At 36.5% G+C, this 14345-nt stretch overlaps 1 protein-coding gene across 1 annotated transcript in view; it reads right to left on the bottom strand.

The window, feature by feature from the left end:
- The window catches only part of CIR1 (corepressor interacting with RBPJ, 1), a 41823-nt gene that overhangs the window by 26690 nt on the left and 788 nt on the right, over positions 1–14345 (bottom strand). Inside the window, exons 2-7 of the mRNA XM_027557299.1 lie at positions 9391–9485; positions 3458–3531; positions 2863–2873; positions 2711–2775; positions 2008–2056; positions 1073–1190 (exon numbers count right to left, since the gene is read on the bottom strand). Of these exons, the coding sequence (XP_027413100.1) occupies positions 1073–1190; positions 2008–2056; positions 2711–2775; positions 2863–2873; positions 3458–3531; positions 9391–9485 (412 nt within the window). The remainder of the gene's footprint in view (positions 1–1072; positions 1191–2007; positions 2057–2710; positions 2776–2862; positions 2874–3457; positions 3532–9390; positions 9486–14345) is intronic.

Raw genomic sequence — 14345 nt, 5'->3', positions numbered from 1 at the left:
TACGGACCTTTGTTGGCAAAGTGATGTTTCTGCTTTTTAAAACACTGTCTAGATTTGTCATAGCTTTCCTGCCAAGAAGTAAGTGTCTCAATTTCATGGCTGCAGTGACCACCCACAGTGATTTTAGAGCCCAAGAAGAGGAAATCTCTCACTGCTTTCACCTTGTCCCCTTCTATTTGCCATGAAGTGATGAGACCAGATGCCTTGATCTTAGTTTTTTTATTACTGAATTTTAAGCCCACTTTTTCACTCTTCTCTTTCACCCTAATCAAAAGGCTTACTTTGGATTACATGTAGGATTTAAAAAATTTTTTTAAAGATTCTACAGCTGTTTAAAAAATGTGGAAAATCTCTTGAGTTATACTATCATCCTTTATTTTAAAATGAAGAATTGAAACTCATAAAAAGTGAAATGACTTAAGGTTACAGGGTTAAGCAGTTTATTGTTACTATGATTCATTAAGAATTATTGTTGGATTAGTGTGGCTGTTTGAACAACATACTAACAAGGCACTGAGAAATTTAAGTTAAAACTTCTCAGTTTTAATATCTTCTTACAAGAAGAACTCAAATGATTTAAACCAAATTCAACCAATTTTTCTTAAATAGACAATAACAGGAAGGAAGGTAAATAACTTTCAAGTAAAAATTAATTTTAACATTATTTAACATCTTTTAAAACTCAATTTTCTCTCTGAAACAAAAATTGCAATTGTGGCGTCTAGTTCAGCTTAGTCCTAAAACTCAGGAGGACATAAACATGAGAAACAACCATTTCTTCCTTCTATTTTTGGGTTACCAACCTGATAAATGATGTTTAATATATGTTACTTTTAATATCAATTTCATAGGGCCCTTGGCTAGAAAAATTAAATCCTAATACACAGAATTTCATATTCAAAACATATAATCAGAGTTTTCCATTGACCATTTTGGGAATGTGACCTAACCCCAGAAAACAAAACCAAACCAAATCAAACCAATACCGAGAGAGACTTAAAAAAAAAGTTACTTTAGCTTTGTTTGTCCTCTATATAAATTCTACAACAAACAAATGATGTCCAGTGCCTACCTGAGCCATCAGTGGGAACTGAACTTGCATTAATTCCAGAAAGACCAAACAAAGGACATTCTCGATCTGTGTTGACATGACCCCATTTGTGACATTTAATGCATCTTACATTTCGAACCTGAGAAATAGTAAACATTAATTATTTTGGTTATTAAAATACTAAGAACCTAACTACTGTTCAACTCCTTACTCCTTGTAGAGTTTAAGTGAAATTAGTCTTGTTTTTAAAAGATCTCCAAGGAAAGAGACTCCACACATATATTTGGTAAAAGTAATTCAAACACTAAAATCTTTTACTATAAATTGTGTCTAAAAGTTCAGCTGAATCCAATTTCTTTTTGAGTGTTACCTGTGGCAATAAAACAATGTAATCCAAAAAGAAATGGTAAAACACCAAAAAAGAATGATGTCCTGTCTCAATCTGGAATTCTCTAATTTAAAAAACAGTTAATCTTTGAGGTTTCAATTTCCTAAACCAAGGGCTAGCAAACTTTTCCTGTAAAAAGCCAGACAATAAATATTTTAGGCTGTATGGGCCAAAGGTCTCTGTTGCAACCACTCAACTCTGCCAATACAGCAGGAAAGCACCCACAAACAATATGTAAATGAGTAAGTATGGCAGTATTCAAACAGTTTTATTTTTTGACCATGAGCTAATTCTCCAAATTCCTTGAAAACTGCAGAGACCATTTTCATTATAGCCCTCACTATAAAATTTTGACTCCTATCTTTTATCATGATTTGATATTTGGATTTGTATCTTTGCTACATTTAACGTTTTCTCTCCGAGTCCTTCTACTATCTGATACAAACAGAAACCATAGAGCTTTTCAGAAACCATAGAAACCCTTTTCAGCTTAAATACCTTTGGACAATAATATAAAGAAGTATTTATTTTGAAAAAATTATTCTTACAGAATAAATGCGTCACTTGCCTGAATACCAAAGGGCTGATCTCTGATGTTCATGTCATCTTTGGCATATCTATTACGGAGAGAAAATGTACAAACAATATTAAGAAAAATAATAGTTAAAAATAGTCTTACAGTTCTAAGTAAATTATGAAACATACAACTTTAGTAAATAAACAGAACCATAAAATCTATTTAGTATTTCCAAACACCACTTTATTATCAAGTATCCAGTCTGATAATCTGTGATTTTAAAAAAATGACAAAAATAAAGCTAAAGACTATGATCAAGCAAATTAGCTACATAAGACAAATCATTAAAAATAACTTTTCACATTAATTGCTTTCTCTGGTGAATAAAAAGCAACATAGGATGGGATATCAGATAAAACTGGAGAAGGCCATGGAACCCCACTCTAGTACTCTTGCCTGGAAAATTCCATGGATGGAGGAGCCTGATAGGCTACAGTCTACGGGGTTGCAAAGAGTCGGACACGACTGAGCAACTTCACTTTCTTTCTTTCTTTCTATAGTTCCTTTTGGAGAAGGAAATGGCAACCCACTCCAGTGTTCTTGCATGGAGAACACCATGGACAGAGGGGCCTGGTGGGCTGTGGTCTACGGGGTTGCAAAGAGTTGGACACGACTAAGCAGCTAACACACACACACACACATCAGATAAAATTAATGATACATATTTTATCTTTAAAAAAAAACCAGTTCTTACTTTTCTCGTGGGGCCCCTTTCTGCCATTCAAATTTGTATTCGGTCTCTCCTTCTGTTTCTTCTTTCTAAAAACATTCATTAAAGTCTTTCAGTATTTCATTAAAATTTCAATCTATTGCAAATAAATCCAAACATAGAAAACAGTACTTTACCTCTTTGTTTTCTTGATTGCATATCAAAAATATGGGAGGAAAAAAGGTAGGTCAAGTTAAAAACTTCAACATGAAAGTCTGCTATTATATACTACACTATGGTATCACGGTATTTAATTTTAACTTGTAAGAATGTATTGCTTTGACTTTTTTCTTCTTTCACAAGATAAAATTCAAATCACTGTAGGATAAAAAACAGTACCGAATAAGAGGCAGTATTTTATTAATCTTAATAAAAGATTAATTTCTAATCTTTAAACTTCTATATTTTTCATTGACAGTGAATATTATGCCTTCTATTTACAAATATACTCAGCAAGAAGGACTAAAGACACAAATTATAAAAGAATAAATATACTTCTGGTGATGCTGAGATTTTATTTTCCTCCCTGAAGAACACATCATGAAATTATTATTACACTAGAGAATTACTGTTAGTATTTATCCTACTATATTGATTGTAGTATTTTACATTATTTTATAGAATAGTATTAATTTTAAAAGATGAAGAGCAACTTCTAAAAATATCTGTCATAACAGTTCTCAATCTTTAGTCACAAACACATCAAAGACTTAGAGGAAATGAAGCAAGTACCTTTTTTAGCCCCTGGTGGAGCCTCATACATGAAATTAAGGCCATTCTTTACACGTTCATCTCCCATGAGCAATCTAAATCAAACAAGAGATAAATTTTCAAATTTTTTTGTAGGAGGGAAAAAACTACAGAATAACTGTCCCTCCATTCCCCTAAATTCTAAGGGAATTAGGATAAAATGTTTTTATTAGAGATAAAATTCCAAAACTACTCCTCTGACTAAATGACATCTGAAATTTATGAATGAAAATTCCAACAGTGCTGCCTCTTTAGTAACTGGTTTTAAGTTCCGAGACCTTCTCAATACTTTAAAGAACCCAGCCCTCCCAACTGAAATGAGGGGAAAATGCCATGTTTACCCTCACATGCTTTTCTTAAACTTTGAAATGTCTTGAAATGCTATATGCCAACACATATTTGGAATTAAGTTAAATAGTGCCAACATTTTTTCTTAATTGTGAGGAATCAGTTTAGAAAAATAAATCTCTCTGGATTTCTTTAGGAAGTCAAATCCAATTAAAGCTTACAGGAGTCAAACTCAATAAGAATAAACAAAATTCTTTAGCAAGGCCAATGAAGAGAGAATAGTTTAAAGAAAATCTACAACAAGTTAATTACTATGATGGACTCACTATCTACTGCATCTTAAAAATCATTTTTTAATAATTTCTTTTCAACACTGAATGTTCCCTGTTTGGAGAACACTGTTGTTGTGTTTACAGAGATGTTTAGAGATATGTTCTGTTTAGAGATATGTGTTTAGAGAATGTTGTTCTGTTTAGAGATATGCTGTGCTTTTTAGAAAAATAGCTTTGCGACAAGCCGAATGAATAATCAAGTTAAGCCTTTAATTCATAAGATCTATGTAAAGTACTGATTAAAGAGAAGAAACCCCAAGAGTAAACAGAATTTCCTCTTATATTCGGAAAAGGCTATCACAAAGTATAGCCTGCATAATTGTAAGTCCTCTCTATTTCCACTGGAGTTTACAAATAACTGTAAGGCAGAGGGTAAAAGCACAACAGGATCTACCTCTACACCGGGATATGAGGCGGCAATGAAAGGGAATGAACCGATGACACAGCTACAACATGGACGGACTTCAAAAACACCACACTGTATGAAAGAAGCCCGTCACAAAAGGCCACGTATCGTGTGATGCCATTCATATGACATTTCCAGAACAGGTAAACCTACAGAGACAAGTAAGTCAGTGGTTGCTTAGGTCTGAGAGGAGTTGGGAGTCCAGGTTGTGGGAACGGGAAGTGACCGCTATTGGGGACAAGATTTCTTCTTCAGATGGTGAAAATGTTCTGAAATGGGTTATGGTGATGGCTCCAAACTTTAAATATACTAAAAGCCAACATATACTTTAAAGATCATAAATTATATCTTATATTGACACTATTTAAAAAATTAACATGAAGCACAATATCATGCTTCATGCTTTTCACAATAACATGAAAAGCTCAGTAGCACTAGTTACAGGGAAATGTAAATCAAAACCATGAGATACCATGCTGCACTCATGAGAATGGTTATTAAAAAAAAAAGAAGGAAAATAACAAATGTTAGCAAGGATGTGGATAAATTGGAACCCTTATGCATCACTGGTGGGACTGTAAAATGGTGCAGGCCCTATGGAAAACAGTTTTCTGGTTCTTCAATAGTCAAACACAGAACTCCCAGATGATCCAGCAGTTCTGCTCCTAGGTGTATACCCAAAGGAACTGAAAGTTGGGGGATGAACAGATACTGGTATGCCATTACTCAAAACAGCCAAAAGATGGAAGCAATCCAAGTGTTCATTATGGTTGAATGGGTAGAACAATTGTGGTGTGTACACACAATGGAATATTATTTAGCCATAATAAAAAATAAGCTTGATCCATGCTACAATATGGATGACTCTTGAATATGTTATACTAAGTGAAGTATGCCAGACACAAAAGGACAAATATTATATAATTCCACTCACATGATGTACTTAGGAAAGACAAATTTCATAGAGGCAGAAAGAATAGTGTTTACCAGGGGCTAGAGGCAGGGGGAACAGAGTTTCTACTTGGGGTAAAGAAAAAAAATTTTTGGAAATAGACAGTGGTGATGGTACACAACACTATGAATATAATTAATGCCACTGAACTGTGCACATAAAACAATAAATTTTATGCTTTATATATTCCCTTCCAAAAAAGCATTTCATTTACACTGAAACAAAATCATATAAAATCAAAACCGGAAGATCAATTCCATTTTGTGCAAAACTCAACAGGTATACAAAATAAAAGGAAAAGCCACTATATTAGTATTTATGGTTTAACTTCAAGAGTCGGACACGACTGAGCGACTTCACTTTCACGCCTTGGAGAAGGAAATGACAACCCACTCCAGTGTTCTTGCCTGGAGAATCCCAGGGACGGGGGAGCCTCATAGGCTGCCGTCTATGGGGTCGCATAGAGTCGGACACGACTGAAGTGACTCAGCAGCAGCAAAAACCTATACAGGTTTTTTCTTTTTTCTGCTGTTGACTCTAAGTAGAGTGAAATGTATAGATGTTCTGACATCCTTTTATTTATCCATTCAGAATAATAAATATGATTGTCATGTGGATCAATATCCACAAACACTAAGAAATATCTAGGACATTTAAAAACTTAGAAGGGAAAAAATAGAATACTAAAGAACAGAACTATTAAAGACAACATTTTTGAACAAGGAAAAACGAAAAATGTAGCGAATCACTCCAAATACTCATAAATTTGCTTTTATATACTCGTAAATTCAAACCACCAAACCCAGAGGCAACAAACAAACCTAGTGTCCAGACCCAGGTTTCAAAGTATGTTTCTCAAATAAAAGGAACAGGTTGATTCCAACGCTAGAGCAGAGAAAAATAAAAGACAAATTTTTGATAATCTTATAGTGTCATGAAGTAGTTTTATTTATTTATTTTTTAAAAGGATGGAACATGTTAAATGGACATAGGAGTCAAGCTGATAGAGCTAGCAAAGGTCAAAACTTGAGCAAAAAAGTATATGAATATTGAATTATAACCAATTAAGTAAATATCTGAATTCATAATGACAGGAATAAATGATTAAATCAATAAGTGAGGGCAAGGGAAAAATCCTCTTTCCAGAGAAATTCAAATTAAAAAACGTAGAGGAATTTAGAGAAACAGAAAATCACTGTTAGAAAACCACAGTAACAATTGATGCACGCAAGAACTATCAATGAATACACCCACACTACTGGGTGAAATTCAGGGAGAAACAAGATATTTGCATGGGTTCTTACATTCCCACCTCCACGACCTCTTTTAATTAATTATTTTAATTGGAGGCTAATTATCTTATGACAAACCTAGATAGCATATTAAAAAGTAGAGACATTACTTTGCCAACAAAGGTCTGTCTAGTCAAGACTATGGTTTTTCCAGTAGTCATGTATGGATGGGAGATTTGGACTGTGAAGAAAGCTGAGCACCAAAGAATTGATGCTTTTGAACTGTGGTGTTGGAGAAGACTCTTGAGAGTCCCTTGGACTGCAAGGAGATCCAACCAGTCCGTTCTGAAGGAGACCAGTGCTGGGTGTTCTTTGGAAGGAATGATGCTGAAGCTGAAACTCCAGGACTTTGGCCACCTCATGCGAAGAGTTGACTCATTGGAAAAGACTCTGATGCTGGGAGGGATTGGGGGCAGGAGGAGAAGGGGACGACAGAGGATGAGATGGCTGGATGGCATCACTGACTTGATGGATGTGAGTCTGAGTGAACTCCGGGAGATGGTGATGGACAGGGAGGCCTGGAGTGCTGCGATTCATGGGGTCGCAAAGAGTCGGACATGACTGAGCAACTGAACTGAACTGATTGTGGTTTTTGCCACAAATTGACATGAATCAGCCACAAGTGTACATGTGTCCCCCTGTTCCGAACCCCGCTCCAGCCTCCCTCCCCATCCCATCCCTCTGGGTTGTCCCAGTGCACTGGGTTTGAGTGCCCTGTTTCATGCATCCATGATCTCTTTATTGGTCTAACTCAACTATATTTCTGTTTCCTAACACACTCTCCACGTTCCCACCATGCTCATCTTTAAAAAGCTTTGACTAGATGCAGATTACGGCTTTTCAACAGCGGTGCTACTGACATTTTGGACTTGGCCATTCTTTGTGTACACTGTAGGCTGTTTTGTAGCATCCCTAGAATCCACCACTAGATGTTGTTATCACCCAACCCCTGAGCTATGACAGTCAAAAAATGTGTCCAAACGTTGCCACATATCTCCTGGGGCAATAATGGCCCTCAGTTGAGAACCATGGCTCTAAATCCTTATCCTTCCTCAGAGTTCAGCTTTGAACTATGTCAAATGTCACCTTTCTTTTTCTCCTTGCGGCTCCCTTCTCCCTCACCTCTTTCATAAAGTCTTACCTTGTTATCCCAAATGGAATTATTTTTGTCTTATGCTAGCCTGCCACAGTTTTTATAACAGTGTATTTTCAATTAGTTATTATTTTCAGCCTTGAACTATCAGATCAGATCAGTCGTGTCCGACTCTTTGCGACCCCATGAATCGCAGTATGCCAGGCCTCCCTGTCCATCACCAACTCCCGGAGTTCACCCAGACTCACGTCCATCAAGTCAGTGATGCCATCCAGCCATCTCATCCTCTGTTGTCCCCTTCTCCTCCTGCCCCCAATCCCTCCCAGCATCAGAGTCTTTTCCAACGAGTCAACTCTTCGCATGAGGTGGCCAAAGTACTGGAGTTTCAGCTTTAGCATCATTCCTTCCAAAGAAATCCCAGGGCTGATCTCCTTCAGAATGGACTGGTTGGATCTCCTTGCAGTCCAAGGGACTCTCAAGAGTCTTCTCCAACACCACAGTTCAAAAGCATCAATTCTTCGGCGCTCAGCTTTCTTCACAGTCCAACTGTCACATCCATACATGACCACAGGAAAAACCATAGCCTTGACTAGACGGACCTTTGTTGGCAAAGTAATGTCTCTGCTTTTGAATATGCTATCTAGGTTGATCATAACTTTCCTTCCAAGGAGTAAGTGTCTTTTCATTTCATGGCTGCTTGAACTATATGTATGTACATATCCGTTATTATATTTTCTTGAGGCTAGACAGAAGCTATGCATCACACTTTTATATTATAGGTCACTACAATTTCATTTGCTGCCTCGCATGATGTAGGTACTCAATAAAAGTCAATCAAATTAAATAGTGAGAAAAGTACTTAATTGAATAAAATGTTTTATTTCTCTAATTTTGCTCTCAATACACTATATTTCATAGAGAGTATTTGATAATAGTTTAGTATTACTTTGTTTAAGATCCATTTTTTGATGAAATACAAGACTGACTGGAAGAGAAAGTATGACTTATCAAAAGCACCACTATTTATTTGTTTGATTAACCAAAAGAGATCAGCTTCAGAGTTAGACCTGCAAATACAAACATAAAATGACAATAGCTGGGGTAGGGGTGGATACTGTACTCTACAGTAAGCCAGTGAGGAACTAGCTCTTATCCTATTAAAAGAACGATGACATGCAGGTCAGGTAGAGACACTTTACTTCTTGAAGCTATCTTGCACATCTTTTTATTTCAGTTTATGTTGAAGAAATATCTTTGTATGAGGCCTCAGTAGTTCAAGTATAGACATTTATTTTTCTTCCAAGTTTTGAGTAAGTTGGAACATCTCTATTAACTGTATATGGAGTGTATATTCACATCAATCTATATTTTATGTGAATTATGGGTAAGGTTGGAAAAAGTGCTCATCTATCAATGTAAGAGTAAAGATCACAGGGAATGTAGACCTATCATTGAGGCATTCAGTTAAAAAAAGCTAGTATATGATTCAGTAAAGGATATTCTCATGTAACCAATTACTCCAAAAAAATAACAGCAGAGTGGAATTTCTTACCTATTATCATATGATTCTTGTTCTTTTAGATACTGTTGCATTAACTCTTCTTGTTTCTTCTTATCATATGATATTTTCTGTTCTGCCATCCAAACCTAAATTAGTAAAGTAAAAACTTAAATAAGTTTGTTCTCTTTTATAATAAAACATAAAATGCTTTACAATGTATCTATTTTGGTCATAAAGCCACAATCACAAAACAAGAGTTGAAAATTCCAATTTATGCTTTGATGCAAGTCCTAAAATATAATCACTCAAAAGAGCTAAACTTTCAGTCAAGAATGTCAAACTTGAGAACCACTCTGAGCACTCAGGGTACAACAGCTTCTTGCCCTCAGTCCCTCGGATGTTTCAGAGACAAGAACGACCATCTCTCTACATGGAATATGTCTAATCCAGAAAACTCACAGGGCACATCGTTGGATGCCAGTGAGTGTTACTGATACCCCAAGAAAGGAAAAATGGAAGACAAGGAGGAGAAAAAAAGGAAAGGAGATGAAAGATAGTTGTAGAAAAAAAGGAAGGAACAAGAGAGAAAACTGGAGAAGGAGATGGCAACCCACTCCAGTATTCTTGCCTGGACAGAGGAGCCTGGCAGGCTACAGTCTATGGGGTCACAAGAGCTGGACATGACTTAGCGACTAAACCACCAAGAGAGGAAACAGATGAAACAAGAGATGCATCTGATATCCTGCAGTTGCTCAAGGGCACCACCACCACAGGCTGAATGCGTCCCTATGTGATATTCTCAGAATCATAAAAGTGGTAAACGTAAAAAGCCCACACAGCTTATGCAAGGATATTTAAGCATGTTACCTCCAGGTTTAAAAGATATCATTGTCTTCCCACCTTCTTTAAAGTAAAGGATAAAGTGTTTGATAACCTTAACATAAATAGCGAGGCAAAACTGTTTCTCACAAGCTGTTTTAAGAAGGTAAATTTAAGGGAAAATATTTAACACTTACATTGATAAACATTTAATACTTAAATTGATAAAATAATTAATAATTATAATGGGGCAGATAAGTGTGGGGAGAAGGACTGGGGACAAGACTGCCATTATTCAATTTTAGACACAAAACAGGAGTAGTTATTAGTATTTAATAGTACTCAGATAGGTAGGTTTTATGACCACAATCTGAGATGTGGACAACAAGGATTAATATGGAGATAAAAGCAAAAACAGAAATGAAAAGAGAATCCTTCAGAGAAGGACTCTCCTGGAAATTCCTTTTGTATAAGTTCCTAAAATTTCTTCTACTGTCTTCATAACTAACATAACATATATGTCATAACCAATACAACATTACCAATGTAATGTTACAGAAGAAAAGTCTACACTTGGGATAGGCAGTAAAAGGCACCTTTGGAATTTTCACTATAGCTCAAAATGCAAACAGTTGAAATAGAGAAATGTAAGATGTCATTGCCTGATCGAATAATACATTAATAATAGCCTCCTAATGATTAAGATACTACTTCTAACAATAACTATCATTTATTTAAAGCTTTAGATTTACAAAGTTATTTTACAAGTCTCATTTGCCCAAGAGCTGAAATACATGAATATTTATGATGGATTAAAATAAAAAGTAGTGAAATATACTCTTGACGACAAAAGGCTCAGAATCTGCTAATAGAAAACCATACTAACCTTTCTGGATGTTTAAGATATTTTATAATAAAAAAGATGTGAATTGTGTAAATAAATAGTAACAATGTTTGGGTCTGGGCAGTGCAGGAAGGGGGCACATCGTGATTGTGTTTTTCATAGCTTATGTTTTTATATGGTTGCATTTACGCCAATAAATCCTCATCTGGGGAAAACAGTAACAATAAAAATGGATAACAGAATACATTCAACGTAAGGAAATAGAACAAGACAGTGATTAACTCTAGGGGTCAGAGAAGAAGGCTGATATAATAGAATACTTTATAGCCAAGTTTTGGTTTTTAGAAGTTCTTTATTTTTTAAATGACATAACTATACTCACATTCTGACAAAATGTCCACTGGAGAAGGGAATGGCAAAATCACTTCAGCATTCTCGCCTTGAGAACCCCATGAACTATACTCACATGTAGCCAATATTATTCCTGTCTTGTATATCCTTCCAAGGATGTTCACATGGACACACACGTAATATACATACATAATATAAACAAACACACATGCATTTTTGGTCCCTCTCTTCATGAATGGTGAACATATACAGATGGTGATGGCAGCCATGAAATTAAAAGCCGCTTACTCCTTGGAAGGAAAGTTATCACCAACCTAGACAGCATATTAAAAAGCAGAGACATTACTTTGTCAGCAAAGGTCCATCTAGTCAAGACTATGGTTTTTCCAGTGGTCATGTATGGATGTGAGAGTTGGACTATAAAGAAAGCTGAGCGCCGAAGAATTGATGCTTTTGAACTATGGTGTTGGAGAAGACTCTTGAGAGTCCCTTGGACTGCAAGGAGATCCAACCAGTCCATCTTAAAGGAGATGAGTCCTGGGTGTTCATTGGAAGGACTGATGTTGAAGCTGAAAATCCAATACTATGGCCACCTGATGTGAAAAGCTGACTCATTTGAAAAGACCCTGATGCTGGGAAAGATTGAGGGCAGGAAGAGAAGGGGACAACGGAGGATGAGACGGTTGGATGGCATCACCGACTCAAGGGGCATGAGTTTGGGTAAACTCTGGGAGTTGGTGATGGACAGGGAGGCCTGGCGTGCTGTGGTTCATGGAGTCGCATAGAGTCGGACAAAGCTGAGTGACTGAACTGAACTGAACATATACAGCATGCATATATATATGTATGCACATATAATACAGCATACATAAACAGAGAAAATGTATAAAATAAAGTTCTATACCATGGAGATCATTCCCAGATCAGTAAACAAAATGCTTTATTTTCCAGGAGGGTAGGGTGCTGAAGAGTATCATTTCTTTGTGAAGCTACACCATCATTTATTTAACCAATCTCCTGCTGTACTGGTGGATATTAAGAAATTTCCAATCTTCTGTTATTACAAAGGCAGCTGCAATAAGTAACCCTATTACACAAGTAGCTCCAATGTATTAAACAGGATTTTGAAGCGCATTAAAATTTTGCCAAGGGAAAAATAGGGTAAGATATCACTGGCAGAGGGAACAACTCAGATAAAGATCCAAAAGTGTAAAACAGGAATTGAGTAGTTTGACTTTACTGGAGCATAAAGTCTAAGGTTGGAGACTTCCCTGCTAGGCTAGTGGTTAAGACTCTGTGTTTCCACTGCAGGGGGCATGGGTGCGATCCCTGGTCAGGGAACTAAGATCCTGCATGCTGTGGGGCCAAAATTTAAAAAATAAATAAAATTTAAAATCTAAGATGGGAGAATAGCAGTAAGGGATGATGAAGGAAAAATAAACTGGAGCCTGGTTATCTGGACTTAATTCTGGAGTATTTTAATAAGGAGCTGAAGAAATCAAATTTGTGCTTTAAAATGACTACCCTATGGAAGCAACCCAAATACTCATCAAATGATGAATGGATAAATAAAATGTGCCATATCTACACCATGGAATTATTCAGCAATAAAAAGGAATGTAATACTGATACATGATACAGCATGAACTCTGAAAACATTATGCTAAGCGAAAGAAGCCAGTCACAAAAAAAACCCATATTGCATGATTCAGTTTATATGAAATGTCCAGAATAGGCCAATTCACAGAAATAGAAAGCAGATTAGTTGTTGGCTAAGGCTGGGGAAGGGGGAGGATTAAGGACAAATGGAGAGTGATTGTTAGTAGATATGGGTTTTGGGGAGGGTGACGAAAATGTTTCAGAACTGTTTTGGTGATGACAAAATTAATAAATACACTAAAAAAATACTGAATTTTATACTTTATGTGAGTGAGTGTATGGTATGCGAATTATACTTCAGTAAAACTGCTAAATAAAAAAATGATTATTCTGATCGGTAGAGAATGGATTTGAGAGAGGTCAAGACTGGCAGCATAAAAATCAGTTAGGAAGTATAACAATTAAGGCAATGGCAAGCCACTCCAGTACTCTTGCCTGGAAAATCCCATGGACGGAGGAGCCTGGTGGGCTGCAGTCCATGGGGTCACTAAGAGTAGGACACAACTGAGCGACTTCACTTTCACTTTTCACTTTCATGCACTGGAGAAGGCAATGGCAACCCACTCGAGTGTTCTTGCCTGGAAAATCCCAGGGACGGAGGAGCCTGGTGGGCTGCCGTCTATGGGGTCACACAGAGTCGGACACGACTGATGTGACTTAGCAGCAGCAGCAGGTGAAAGACAATAAGGGTCTAAGCTAAGATGCAGATAGTAGTGACAAGGAGGAGAGATGGATTCAAGAGATACTGAAGAAGTAACAGCAATAGAATTTATTAGCCAACTAGATAAAGCAGTGATGGGAAAGGATGAATCTTATTTCTGGCCTGGGTGACTGGATGAGGGTTGTGTTACTATCTGCATTTCCTACTGATATGAGAATAGGAGGTATAAATACAAGAGCAGATTTAGAATAAAAGATAAGTTCCATTTCAAATATGTTGAGTTTGAGATGCCTGTAGGATATCAAGATGAAATTGTCTACTATATAGTTGTGTTCAAGTGCCTTCACTTAGGGCTTAAGATCTGGCAGTGTAGAGCTGAGAGTCAGGAGTAAAAAAAAGGGGTCGTCAAAATTTTGAAATTGGCTGTGACTGTTCAGGAAAGCATATAGAATAAGCAGTATGAAACTCTGGTTACCACCTGTATTTTAGGAATAGTCTAAGGATAACAGTGTGTGGGGGCCAATTAACATTTTATTGTGCACTCCCTCTATGTAGTAAGCAGAGAGCAAGGTGGTGTTTGAAAGTCTTTATCTACACCATCTTATTTAGTCCTCATAACAATTTCAAGTCATGGCAACTGATATGGATCATTCCTAATTTACAGATTAGGAG

The sequence above is a fragment of the Bos indicus x Bos taurus genome, chromosome 2, assembly GCF_003369695.1.
Source record: "Bos indicus x Bos taurus breed Angus x Brahman F1 hybrid chromosome 2, Bos_hybrid_MaternalHap_v2.0, whole genome shotgun sequence".
Taxonomy (NCBI): Eukaryota; Metazoa; Chordata; class Mammalia; order Artiodactyla; family Bovidae; genus Bos; species Bos indicus x Bos taurus.
This window is presented reverse-complemented; position numbering and strand designations above follow the sequence as displayed.